Source organism: Bradysia coprophila, chromosome III (genome assembly GCF_014529535.1).
Source record: "Bradysia coprophila strain Holo2 chromosome III, BU_Bcop_v1, whole genome shotgun sequence".
Lineage (NCBI taxonomy): Eukaryota > Metazoa > Arthropoda > Insecta > Diptera > Sciaridae > Bradysia > Bradysia coprophila.
The window spans coordinates 4,577,792-4,592,002 of record NC_050736.1 but is presented as its reverse complement, the minus strand read 5'-3'; the positions used below and the strand labels follow the sequence as shown (position 1 = coordinate 4,592,002).

Sequence of the window (14,211 nt, the reverse complement as noted above, 5' to 3'; positions counted from 1 at the left end):
ATTTGGATGTTAAACGTGGTCGACAGCAGAATTAGATCGGCAATATTTCACCCGAGGTTACTACACACTTTGCAAAAAAAAATTTTTTTGAATAGAATCAACAAAAGTTATTTGGCGTCAAGTTTAATTTCGAAGCTGAAACAAATGGAAAAGCTGGAACAATGCGAAACTGTTGAATCCGTATAGAATGAGCTGGAGTAATTTTGATTGATAAAGAAATGCGTGTGACATTTTTTGGGTTGTAGATACAATATCAACTGGGTGAACAATCCTTTTCAAACAATCTTTTTAGCCAGGAAACGAACCTGCGGTCTTTGGGTGCGCTTCAGCCTTTCGATCCCGAGTGCTATCATCTGCTGGCGATAGGTGAAATTTTGAGGACTACCACAGAGTTCTTAGAAATAACGACTACCTCCAACCGTTTTTCTCAAAAGTGAGATTATAGGCATGGCATTCGGTTCGTTCTCAATGAGCGTAATAAGTTATTAAGTCCATGTTAAAGATTTACGTTACTAGCGCAATATCTCCTCATTCCGTACGTTTCCAAATTCGAATTCGTTTTAAATTTCAATTTACTTTGTAAAACGAAACAATATTTCTTCGTGGCGGTACAGATGTGTGTCGTTTCCAATGTTACGTATACGCCTTAGAGATGAATAAACTAGAATTTTAAGCGAAATAAATCAATTACGACGCCAGCATCTAATGTAGTCATTTTACATCCGAAAAGAAGGAGACACACACCACGTTTCACGTTTGTGTTTTGTTTTTTGTTAATTCAGAGAAAGAAATGGAACAAGTCGTATTATTTAAATTATCTGAGAGAAATGTCTGTATGTTCCGAGTAGAAATGCTTTTCATGCCATTGACTATTGACTGACCAGAACTACCAGAACTTTTGTTTCAACTACCATTGATCCATATGAGAATAATATTATTTAATGGAGCTACATTTATTTCACTTTCAATTCTTATAAAACCTATGAAAACCTACTGCATGCATGAAAAAAAAAATCGATTCTACATACCAACCATGAACGCTTTTGGTTTATCTTAAATCAACATTTTTGGTAAAACTTATGTTTAAAACTTCGAAAGTTTTCTTTTGTATCACAATTCAATTATTTTTTTTATAACGTACACTGTCTGTGACAGTGTACTCTATTTACATTAGTTTAACTGATCACACTTACAAATTAATGTCCATTTACTATGTAGACCTCTATGTAATAACCAAATTTAATTTTTCTTTCCATCGCATTCAATGAATAACACAATTTCACATTCGTTTTAAAAATCATACTTGTAATATAGGACTAACAAACAAGGACGCTTCTAGAGCAGGGAACAGGAATTCGTTGTGGTGGTTGATTTTTTCGAAAATTTCAAGCAACTCCAACAGCCCGATGTCGTTTGCTCATCGAAACGTCCATGCATCTGCTAGACCTGTGTCACCACTGTCGTGTGACCGTTATTGTCTTTGCCGATGTCGGTGCGGCCCAAATTATTCTCGTCGTCGTCCTGGGCCACTGGTATCCATTTTTCGATAAATTTCGGCCGGAAGAGTACTGTAAATGTTGTGCGGAATTGACGACTCATCGAACAGTAAAGGATGAAATTGATGGCAGAATTGAGTAGTGCTAGGATGTCCATGAAATCACCTAGAGTGGACGAAAAAATCGTTGTTTTTAATGCAACTGTACTTGCTTAAATCTAAAACGATGACAGACATCGTTGAAAGATGGCTATACGTTTTTTGAAAAATTTGGTAAACGTATAGTCTTTCAAGGATGTACTTGGCTCAAGAACCGAACGATAAATATTACCACAACAAGGAATGTTTCATAATTTGAACATGTTTCACAATACCATCCTTCATACTACATTGATTGACTGATTCGGACTGATTGAGATTGATTGAAGCTACTGCAATCCACATAATTTCGTCACCCTGACATATCCATCTTTTATCGTAACTTTATTATGCTTATACGATATTAACTTAACCTAAAATAACAGTTATCGATCTGGTAGTGACACAAATATTGCTCAAGACAGCACAGACTTTATTTACCAAATATAATACCATTACTCGTCAAAAGACAATTTATTTATGTTGTACGTAGTTGAGTTCACGCAGATATAAAAATATTTGATACGAAAAAAAAAACATTAAATTGGCTGTATCGACGACTTTGTCAGGGTTATATTTATTATATGGGATTGCAATTCAATTAATTCTAGAATGCAATGTTTGCAAAATAACACTCGAGTAATATACTTTCGTAACTTTATAACTGTAGCAAAATCTTTGTGTAGGTGTTTTTTGTTCAACATCATATGAAGCAGAAGTTATTCTTATGAATTTATACATTACACTTATTAGCATCCAAAGCAGATAGAGATATTGCTTTGGTAAATAACAACGTGATATGGAATGTACATAATTTGCAGAGATCGCTTCGTTTTTGCTTTAGCAGGAGAAAAAAATTGTGAATAAATTTTCCAAGTTTTTCCCCATTTGTTTTCAGAAACAATAACAAATTAGAACATGTTTTGGGTGGGAATACATGGTAGCTACAGTTTTTTGCTAACGAGAGAAAATACAGCCGAAATATCGCTTATATCGCATTATACATATTGATTACAGAACATATGCTGATACAAAACAGTTGAAACGCTCCATTAGGGCAATAGAATTTATCGTTTTTATATTGAATAGAATACAGTTCGAGAAAGAAAAACCGCAATTCTCTAACAGAATGTGTTAATTTCGAATGAAAAATGTATATCTGTTTGTGGTTAGTTAACCTAATCCATAATAATTATCACTACCTCCTCGTTATTCTTAGATTAGAATAGAGCAGAACTGTCTTTACAACGCTTTCCACCTCATTGGTCGACAGGTTGATTAAGGTGCTTGACTTCTGGGAGAACGAAACATTTTTATTTCATTTCCAATCTCAACGAGGCTAACGAACTGAATATGGTTCACTTCTGTTAAACATGACTTCAATAATGGTACGTCGGTAATTACGGTGATATCTCGATTTAGGATCAGAACAGATCAAGTCAACCTGAAACCCGACCTGAAAAACTTTTGAAACCTGGGTTGACCTGAGCCTGAATTTCATTTTCCGACTTGAGCTGAATTTATTTCAAACCTGATTCGATCTCAAATAAAGAAACCTGACAATCAGGGTCTATTTTTAGAAATTTAATTCTTAAAAATTAAATAAAAAGTTCTTAAAAAATTCCTTAAAATCTCTTAATAAATGAATTTTTATTAATTTTTGAGATTTTTTTAAAATTTTTAATAATAAAATTCCGAATCGCCTTGCTCGGAACAGGTCAGGTCAACCTGAAACCTGACCTGAAATATCTGTTAACCTGACCTGACCTGAAATTTAATTACCTGACCTGACCTTACCTGAAGTGATCTTTAACCTGTTTTGACCTGACCTGAGAAAACCTGACCTGACCTGATTTTTTTTGATTTTTTTACATTTCTGATAATTTTATAAATTATTCCGAAATTATATAAAAGTTCTATCCTGTTAAGTATTTATAAATTAAAAACAAAAAAAAACATTTTGAAAAACAGTCAAGCAATGAAGGCTATTTTCGTGTTTGCCTGATGTTGATTTAGGGTACTTTTAAGAGGCAAGTCTACACCATTACTACAATAAATCCCAAATCATTTATTTTTTCAGTCAAATGATATGCCTCAATATTTCATTGTTTTGTGGGACTATTGTTTTGTTCTGACAAACGTCATGCAAATTGTCCTTGGAGAACAAGGACATTAATGTTTTGGACTACTCTGCCCTACAAAGCATAAAAACCTTAAAGACTTAAGGTTTTTATGCTTTGTAGGGCAGTATTGGAAGGCCCATTCTGGAACATTTCCCTCTTTAACGAGTATGGTCCGCGATTTTTACGCGGCTCAGTCCGGATCGGTCTTTGTTGAAGTAGACTTCTTTGGAGCTGTTCACGGAAAATCCCAATATACGTGTGAGATCTATAAGTGGACTTAGCACCCTCATTTTTTGGCATATAGCTGTGGAATGCATATTGCGAAGACTGTAGTTAAAATAGCTGTGTGACTTATAAGCTGTGAGCCGCATTTCAAATCCATTACGAGAAATAAAAAAATTTTCCCCTAAACTTTCATGAATTTTGCGGTCACCCATCCAAGTACTAACCGCGCCGATTGATGCTTAACCCGAGAATCAGACCGTTACCTATGCTGCTGTTGTGCTAACTTTGCTTGTGCTTTAAGACGTTCTTATTTCGAAGCGTTGCTACTACAATATAAATTCTGCAGCTATATTATGCGGCACACAGCCCAATTCAAGTGTGTAGTTTTTATATTTAGCATTTTTAGTTTGGCGAGTTGTCACTTGGAGAAATGTTTTAGGTTCTGAAAGAAAGTGAATTGATACTGCGTGAAGAATCGCCGATTTAATTATTTTATGTGACGATTTTGATTTTTAGGAGCAACACTTGGCTAATTACTTAATTCGTTTCTAATTAGAATACATTAATGTAGTGAATTTTCTGATATTTTCATTCGTCTGTGTTTCTACGGATTCTGACAATTGAAGAGGCGTTAACCTGATGATGAAACCTCATTATAATCAACTAAGCCATTTTAGAACAGTTTTCGGTGCAATTTTTCTTTATCCATTAACAATAATGTCAATTGGGCAACAGCACGGATGACTTGACTGCATGGTGCCATACATTTTCTGATATGCAGCCCACAGCTATATTTTTCATACGTTAAATATGCGTTACACATAGAGCACACAGCCACAATATGCAAATCCTAGCTATAACATGTGTTGTCGATGCGTAATGTAGCTGGGTAATCCATAATATAGCTGTGTAACTCATATTGCACGTAAATAACCAATGTTAATAGAATATGCGTTCAGTAGCTATATTTTTATAAGTCTTGCAGCTATATTATGAATGTATTATGTATTATGAAAACTACAGCTATATTATACGTTCCACAGCCTTTATCGAAATCCACGAATTTTCCGTGTTGACGTTATTACCCCCACCAGACGCTCTCTCCCACACAAAACTATCCACACGGTTATGTGCGTTAAATCGTGGTACAAGCCTTAAATTTTGTTCCTCTTACGAAAATAATGAATTATTGTTTTTTATGTTTATGATTTCTACCGTTTAAAATGTTCGACTTATTTCTTCAATAAATCGCGAAGAAAACAATAAATTGGCTAATCAGTTCGTTTAGTATTATCTCCAGGTCAGGTCAGGTCAGATCAGGTATTTTTCATATTAGGTCAGGTTCAGGTCAGGTCAGGTTTGGAAATTATCTGAACCTGACCTGATTCCCTCAGGTATTTTTTCTCCTGACCTGACCTGACCTGAACCTGACCTGTTCCGAGCCTTAACGACGGTTACCTGTTTTTTTAATACTCTGGAAAAAATTGAAAATTTAACTCAAGTCGAGTCAACGATAAATCAGGTCGAGTCAGGTTCAGGTCATTTTATAAAAAAAACCTGACCTGACCTGAACTTTTTAAATAAGCTATAAGGGTAGTCGTTCTACCTTAAATATGATGCACAATGTATATCTGAAAATTTAATCCATTTTTGTGCAAAACACACTACTGTTGACAATCTATAAAATGAAAATTGAAACCCCTGTATTATATAAAACATATATGTCAAGTCAACATATATAAGTTAACCAATTGATCGTTACAGATTGGAAAAATATCGATAGTGCTGTTTACTTGGCACTTGATTATTCCATCAAAAAAATTCTGTTTACAAATAAACATGTAAAATCGAACGAGTTTCCTGCTTTTTTTTACGTAAAAGCACTGAACAAAAAACATTTTGAGTTGCTGCCAGCTGGTGATGGCAGATTTTCCGAAATGCATACAAGCTGTTCAATTTTCATTGAAAATGAACTGTTGAGTTGATGCAACCGAGCTAACTTCATTTTAGTTTAATTGAACACGATTTCACACTTAAATTAAATAAGAGTGAAACCGCATCCTCACGTTCTTTTGCTTGGGGTGACAGTTACAGCATCTTGCAACATCTACATTTTTTCCATTATAATTGGTGATATTATCATAGGAAAATGGGTAAATTACGCGAAACAATATTCGCAACATTTTCCTAAATTTTACAATTTAAGACATCGGAAAATTAGTTGAGCTCAGTGGAAGTGGATTGATTCAACATAAAGTGCCATTTTTCAGTATTAAGAGGCACCGGTACTTAGCTAAAATTGTAGCCTACATTTGTGTGCCTCATGTTCCATTTTTTATGATATCTCTCCATCTGAATCCTTTTTCAAAAATGTATGACCACAATTCCGACCACTAATGTCTTAGCTTTCAATAGAAAATTCATTTGGTTGTAGTCGTTTAATCAGCTCTTAGAAAAGTGAGCAGTTTAACTAAATTTTCATAAACTGCTCACGTTTCTCAGAGCCGGGCAAACTGCTACTACCAAATCTATTTTCTTTTGAAAGCTTCCATATTCGTGGTCGGAATTGCGGTCGTGCATTTTTCAAAAAGGATTCTGATGGAAAGATATCATCAAAAGAAAACTAAAATCCAGTATTTAAAAATCGCCCTAATGTATGTTTTTCAAAAAAGCACCGATTCCTCTTAAAGCGTTTACAGTGTTTACTAACAGTGAAATCATATTAGATGGTATGGCCGTATCATACAAATATGACAGCATAAAATGTGTATTTTAATTGACCAGTGACCAGTGTCACCACCATTTCTCAATTAAAAACAATTACGTCATTATTAAGAAACAGATGATGCTATTTTAATCAAGTATCATCGCGCCACTGGTGTGGATACTTTAATATACATTCTTCATTATTGAAAACTTTCAATACGGCCATACCCTTTAACATATTTTCACTGTTTGCAAAGAGGTCACACGTGTTCTTAAAAAAAGATTCTTATTTTTGTAATGTTGGAATGTTGAAAATCTTAGCTTAGAGTACCTTATACCGAAATATTTAATTGATTAAGTGAAACATGTTTTACGTTCTTTGTACGAAATTATTCGTAAACAAGAAACCTTTTTGGAAATGTATCCTAATTAGCAAACACACCGACTCCATGTATAAATTAACATTGAAAATTTGCTCAAGTGAATCTGACCCATAAACCTACGCAAACACTAATTATTTAAACCAAATTCAATAACATACACTTGGAAAACCATTTTTGAAATGCGTTAATTAGGTCTTTTCTACTCCAAGAAAAAGTAAAATAAATGGAAAGCTCAAACTTCAACTTAGCGGAAATTAAGTGCTTTTCCAAAGCTTTGAACTTCTTAGAAAATTAATTTATTTTACTGCTACATACACGAGCTGATCCATGAAGGGTCATGGGTGGAATGTGCACATTTATTTCGATTACACGAGTATACAGCAGATGGTTTTGAAATTTAAGCGCCTCGTAACATTATCATAATCACACGAAGCATTTATTTCCAGTAATTTTCTCGTTCTTTTTGGTACGCAAATGAAAATGGTCCCATTCATAATGCCATGTCGACGTCGTTATACTACAATTTATCAGAAATTCATGGAGTGTTTGGAAATGAGTGAATAATACTTTGAAGTCACATCACACAAATCACATTATATGCCTCACAGTGATAGTACCACCATACGGAAAGGCTCGTGTTGCCACATAAAATCAGATAGATATATTGATTCTCTGTATTGACTAAACACATTACGTCTGATTTATTTATTATCACTGAAATATCGGTGTGTCGGGGAAGCAGAAGCATACAAACATGACTTTCGGTTCAGATAGTAATCGTGCGGCTGATTATAATATTTTCTTGTTTGCCAGCTGACCTCAAACATGTTATGACACCGAAAGTAAATGGACGACGCTGATGATGATGCTCTGATAACCCCTAACCCTTAGAACGAAAAGTTGATAGAAATTTGTTTTTGATAAAAGAAAAAATTTTGCTGGGTAAGAATATTGAATGTTGATGTATTCTATGGCATTTTAGAGGGTGTAACTTGGATTTATCGATTATATCCTTTTACAATGTGAATTAATAAGGTTTAATATAACATCGTCCTGCAGCACAACCCACGCATGAATTATTTACATTAGACGCTTGTGGTGTAGATTTTTTTAAAATCTAAGTTCAATTCTAATAATACAAACCATGCTCTGCAGTGTTATTTAAAAGGAAAATTGGATTTTAAGTGGTTGAAGTAGGTGTAAGCGAAATAAATTTGATTAAAAAACATATTACTTCTTGATACGACTTCAGTTCACTTATAATTTGGTAGAGCTCGCACAATGACGTCCTACGTACAAGATTGATTTCTAGAATAGAATTTCTTCCCCACTTTGAACCTTATTACCTTTCTGTTTTTATTGTTGAAAACATTAGGCATTCAAAGAAACCTAATTTCTCTTTCTGTTTGATTAACTTTTCGGTTTGAACAACTTTCTATATTTATCGTCAATTTTCCAACTCTCCTTTTCTTGTATAATGTTCTATGAGTTGTAAAGTGGTATCTCGTATCTTGGTGTGTATCGTCTCCAATTCAAGATACCACTTTTCAGTTCTAGTATAGATCGAGAAGTCATTTTGACGAGGCTAACTTATTCTAAAAATAGATAATGAAATAAATACCACTTACCAAGCTTCAAGTAGCACTGATTGAAGAATTTCTCACCGAGTAAAGCGCTCAGCAATCCCAAAATTCCTTGCGGAAATTCCGTGGTTAAGAACAGTAGCAAAACAGCCAATAGCATCCGTGTCGTTCGATCGGTTTGCTTTTCCTTTTCCAGTGTTTTATTGGTTTTAGTTGATTTGTCAACAGCCTTTCCGTTTACAATCACTTTCATACCGGCTGAATTACCAGTCAATTGTTTCCTACGTCTCTTCGCTTCTAGCAATGCGAAAATTAAACGCAAACTGAGTATAGTTAGTGCAACACACGGTATGAGCTTAATAGCAACACTGTATATCCATAAATTTGCATTGTTTAACGATTCGTTATTTTTAGCTAATTCACTTGGCCCGACTCTATATAGAGTGACATTACGAGCGTCCGCAGTGTTATTCCCTTTGAAAGGAAATCCATTCTCGTCCAACAACTCAACGGATGGTTTTATACTTGAAGATAGATACAATGGAATCGCTATAAACGGACACACGACATAGGAGCTAGTTATTGCTATTAGGGTCGTTTTCATATTGCACCAAATGCGATTTCTTTGTGGATGGGCGACCGCTATGTACCGCCAAATTGCTAATGTGACCGTTAACCAAATAGCTGTTGTGTGTAAAATTTGTGCAAATATTGAGTGAAACAGGACATACCATGTCCAACTGTAGCTTAATAGTTGTTCCTTTGAATAGTTCAATTGTGGCAGAATGTAACCAATGCAAGCGAATGGTATATAGTCTATCATTACAAGTAGATCGGCAATGGCTAGTCCGGTCAGAATTAAATTAGTGGGTGACCGCATTTCACGCCGCGTCAACACAATAATATTCAAACTATTCGCTATGCTACCGAACGTGCAGACTAGTATACTGAGGTATCCATGAATGGAAAGATATCTGAAATTATTAAAACAAAAGTTTTCGTTATTTTCGTCTTTTCATTATGATTGTCATTTCTACAATATTAATTGTTGTCGTAAATCTTGTAACCAACAAATACAAATTTCGAAACTTTCCACAAGTTAATCAATAAATCTGAAGATTGAATTTGCATTTATTTTTTTACAAAAAATAAACTTCTTGCCTACCTCACCATTAGTGTAAGCATTTATAAAAGTTACTCCCTAAGTAATCAAAATATTAGCAACAAAAAATGGATTCACAAAATTGTTACCACATTCGACTATTTCATACCCGCAATCAGAAATCTGATACTGTATATATGTCATATACCCACCCATCTCCTCGTCTAATATATTTGAATGTTACTAAAACTTTAAATTATCCAGAAATTAAAGCTATATCCTATATACATCGTTGTTTTTGTAATAGAAGCTTTGCTTAGTTCTTCTCTTCTCAATTCAGGTTGTGGTTCCGTTCATGTTAAATTAATTGGCTATAAAAATGAAAGCTAAAAAAATGTGAAAATAAAATTTAAAAATAAAAAATTCCACCGACAGGCAACAATTCAGGGTAAAAATGCAAACATGGTAAATCTTCTTTTTTATTGAAAAGCTGGAATAAATTATTATGCTACGTATAGACTTATTGAACGAGATTTAATGTGCCATAAATTTTATTGTCAGAATTTTTGTGGCAGTGAAAAATGTGGCACAGTATTTAATTTCGCCACACAAAAACAACAACAGCAACAACAACGAATATAAATATTAATAAATAAATAAAATGTTGCCAAATGAAGCAGACTTTTGATTTATACTGATAAGCTTGATGCACTTTCGTTTCGACTGCGAGTGGAATATTTTAAATTAAATTTTTAATGAGATTGCAAAGAGTAATTGCAATGAATCGGAAAAAATATTTTGATGTGCTTTGCAAAACATATTATGATGACGGACATAATGTATTGGATGTTATGTACGGGAAATTTAATCTGATAAGAAATTTACGAAATGATAACAACTGTGACTTCAAAGTAACAATTTTCTGTTAAGGTATGTGATTTCCTGAAACTGTAACGCAAATAATGACGACATCACATCAAAAACAATCGATATCGTTGCAGTCGATATATCTGTGGCATCCTCATTGAATCGCAACAAAAAGTTTAGAAATTGTTGTTCAATCAAACTTTTAAGATCGAAGGATGGCAATAATTTCATAAAATCTGTTACTTCTTTTGTTCAGATTTTTCACTTCGTTCATTTAAACATTGTTCTATACTTATAAAACGACTCTAGTTAGGTTACAGATCAATTAGAGATTAATGGAAGGTTAATTGACGAATATTGAATACTCTAGTTGACGTGGTAAAACCTCTATTACCCTGCTAGGTGCTTTGATTCAGTTTAATTTACTGCGTCATCGGAACAAAAACAACGTTTGTCAATAAGAAAACTGAGGAAAAAAAATTAAAACGAAATCCGGCTGTAAATCCAATCCAAAAGAATACAATTTAAGAGAAAATCTAATAAATACTCATTGCCAAGACATTATGCCACTGTTTCGATCTGAGAGAAAACTAAATACGTTTTTCGGCGTTTTGCATTAATATTACAGTTCAACAATACCGTTTTTCACCAGACCATGGCGACTAGGGTGTAGCGGTTTTACAAAATGTGTTAGTTCTGTTAAGGCTCAGCCGGAAATCCACTCAGCTGGTCCATCTGATCATTTTATGGAAGAAATTTTTTTTTCAAACTTTGATTTTGTGCTGCCGCCAGATCGATTTTTGAAAATTTCGTCGTTTTCGGTCCACCTCACATATATCGATTTTTTACGGTGGGCTCGGTGTACATAAAAAGTTGAGTCAACATGGTAATCTAATCTCCAGGCTTCACAGATTATTTTATAAAAAAGATCAAGTCTAAAAATTTTTTTTTGAGTTCATGACTGATTGTCAAAGTTCCCCGATGGTGATTTTGAGACTTTAATCTCGCCTTGAAATTTGATGAAAATGTGCAAAAATGTAAACTAAACTTTAAATATGCTAAATGGACCGCGGTGAGTCAAATACAACATCTGATTTGAATTGGGACACCTAAATTTGATATTTATCTGACAAAAAGTTGTGTTTTTGGTACATGGAATATTGGTGGCGAAAGTCGAATTACCTCAAATAAATAATTTTTTAGCTTAAAATGTATTCCCAGGTTCTGACAATGCGAAACCTTCAATTTTAAGCGTTTTCTAAGCTAATTTACGTACTGTTGACAAGTTCTAGAGCCAGTGGCTACGTCTCTTTACATTTTCTAATTTTGATGTATTTAATGTTGTAAATTAGCTTAGAAAACGCTTAAAATTGAAGGTTTCGCATTGTCAGAACCTGGGAATACATTCTAAGCTAAAAAATTATTGATTTGAGATTATTCGACTTTCGCCACCAATATTCCATGTACCAAAAACACAACTTTTTGTCAGATAAATATCAAATTTAGGTGTCCCAAATCAAATCAGATGTCGTATTTGACTCACCGCGGTCCATTTAGCATATTAAAAGTTTAATTTACATTTTTGCACATTTTCATCAAATTTCAAGGCGAGATTAAAGTCTCAAAATCACCATCGGGGAACTTTGACAATCAGTCATGAACTCAAAAAATATATTTTAGACTTGATCTTTTTTATAAAATAATCTGTGAAGCCTGGAGATTAGATTACCATGTTGACTCAACTTTTTATGTACACTGAGCCCACCGTAAAAAATCGATATATGTGATGTGGACCGAAAACGACGAAATTTTCAAAAATCGATCTGGCGGCAGCACAAAATCAAAGTTTGAAATTTTTTTTTCTTTCATAAAATGATCAGATGGACCAGCTGAGTGGATTTCCGGCTGAGCCTTAAAAGAACTAACACATTTTGTAAAAACCGCTACACCCTAATGGCGACTTGATACAATGCTTCAAACAAACGATTTGCTCACGAACAAGTCTAGCGAACCATAGCCGAAATGGAATTTCAACTCATCACCAAACTTGCTAGTTCGTGGACAGTATGTGGTAAAGCTACCACAAAGCGTACAAAGCAAGCTGTTTGTACATACGTGGCAAACCCTCATAATCCTAACATACCTATGACACTTGACTTTTTGATTCTTCTTTAGATACATAAGATACATAATATTGCAAAATCGACTAAGATTCTGTAAATGGCGATGGCGCGAAAAAAAAATGATCGCAGAACGGACAGACATCAGAGTAAATAATCATAACACATGCAAAACATACTCATATTAAACGATCCATTATAACGAACCGGTTCTTAACAAATAGATAGGACAGGTCCTAAGTCTCGACCAAGCTATGAAGGGCAAAACGGCGTCGCTGCCTCAAGAACGCCATAATATAAGATTCAAGCTACTCTTTAACATAGACACTAAATAACACTTCATATTTTCGAATGGTGTTATATACCACCATCTACCATTGCTCGATGATATTATGTTATCATTATAAGATTGATGAGCAGCACTTTCAGTAATACGACGCATAAGATGATGATGGGTGAACGGTTATGGGAAAAATATTTGAGCCAAAAATGGAGAAAACTCCAAGTCCTCAAATATAACACACATTTTGGTATGGCGATAAAAACCCTGTTTTTCAGATTCAAATTTAGCATTTTATGGCACCTACGCGACAATAAGGTGTGTGATGTTGTTAAAAAGTTAACAAAGATACATTCGTACGAATAATATATAACACAAAGCGTACAATTTTCTTGCTATTGTACGTATATAACAACTCTGCTCTGCAAATATAATAAAAAAAAGTAAAGCTCTTCGGTTCTACAAAGTTAAAAGTATATAACAGCACCAACCAACACCACGACTATATATACTATCAAATACTATAAATTTTCTGGAAAAAAATTCGTCCCTGGAAAGTACATAAAAAAGAGATGAAATTTATATGTTTATTTGGTTTAATTGAATTTTTTATTTTTAGCATTTTATTTTGCTGTTTTACGATTCCTATTTGAGAATATTGTTAATTTTGTTAATACCATGACGATGATGGTGAATTATTCTGCCATTTTCTTCAGGAAATCATGGGGTTTTCGACACGAAATACGTAACAGATTAAATTATTAACGAAATAATAATAGAACATACCATAAATATCTCAATGTTTCACTTTGAAATACTCAGTTGCGTCGATTGATGTAGAGAAATAAGAAAAAAATCCCCAGCAAATGTAAAGTTTTTTTTTTCTTTCGTCGAAAATTTATGAGAATTATAGCGAGTGAATGACTTCTTTTATGCTAACTGTATGAGTTACGTAATGGAGAAGTAAATCAACATATAAAATAGCTTTCGAAAATTTGAATCTTCTTCAAATGTGTATAGCACACTGGCAAAAATATTCAACAGGTTGTTACGGTTAAAATTATCGTTAAATTTTTCAACAAAAGCGTTTAAACGAATGATGTTTTTCTTTGAATTAGTTCGATGGAATGAGTAAAATAAATATAAAAAAACTTGAAACTATCGTTTTCAGGTTGAGTGTTATTATGAA

General features: G+C 33.8%; 1 protein-coding gene across 1 annotated transcript in view; it reads right to left on the bottom strand.

Annotated features, from left to right (window-relative positions):
• Positions 1–223: 223 nt before the first annotated feature.
• The window catches only part of LOC119078818 (sex peptide receptor-like), an 87,313-nt gene continuing 73,325 nt past the window's right edge, over positions 224–14,211 (bottom strand). Inside the window, exons 4-5 of the mRNA XM_037186528.1 lie at positions 8,699–9,627; positions 224–1,661 (exon numbers count right to left, since the gene is read on the bottom strand). Of these exons, the coding sequence (XP_037042423.1) occupies positions 1,441–1,661; positions 8,699–9,627 (1,150 nt within the window). The 3' untranslated portion in view covers positions 224–1,440. The remainder of the gene's footprint in view (positions 1,662–8,698; positions 9,628–14,211) is intronic.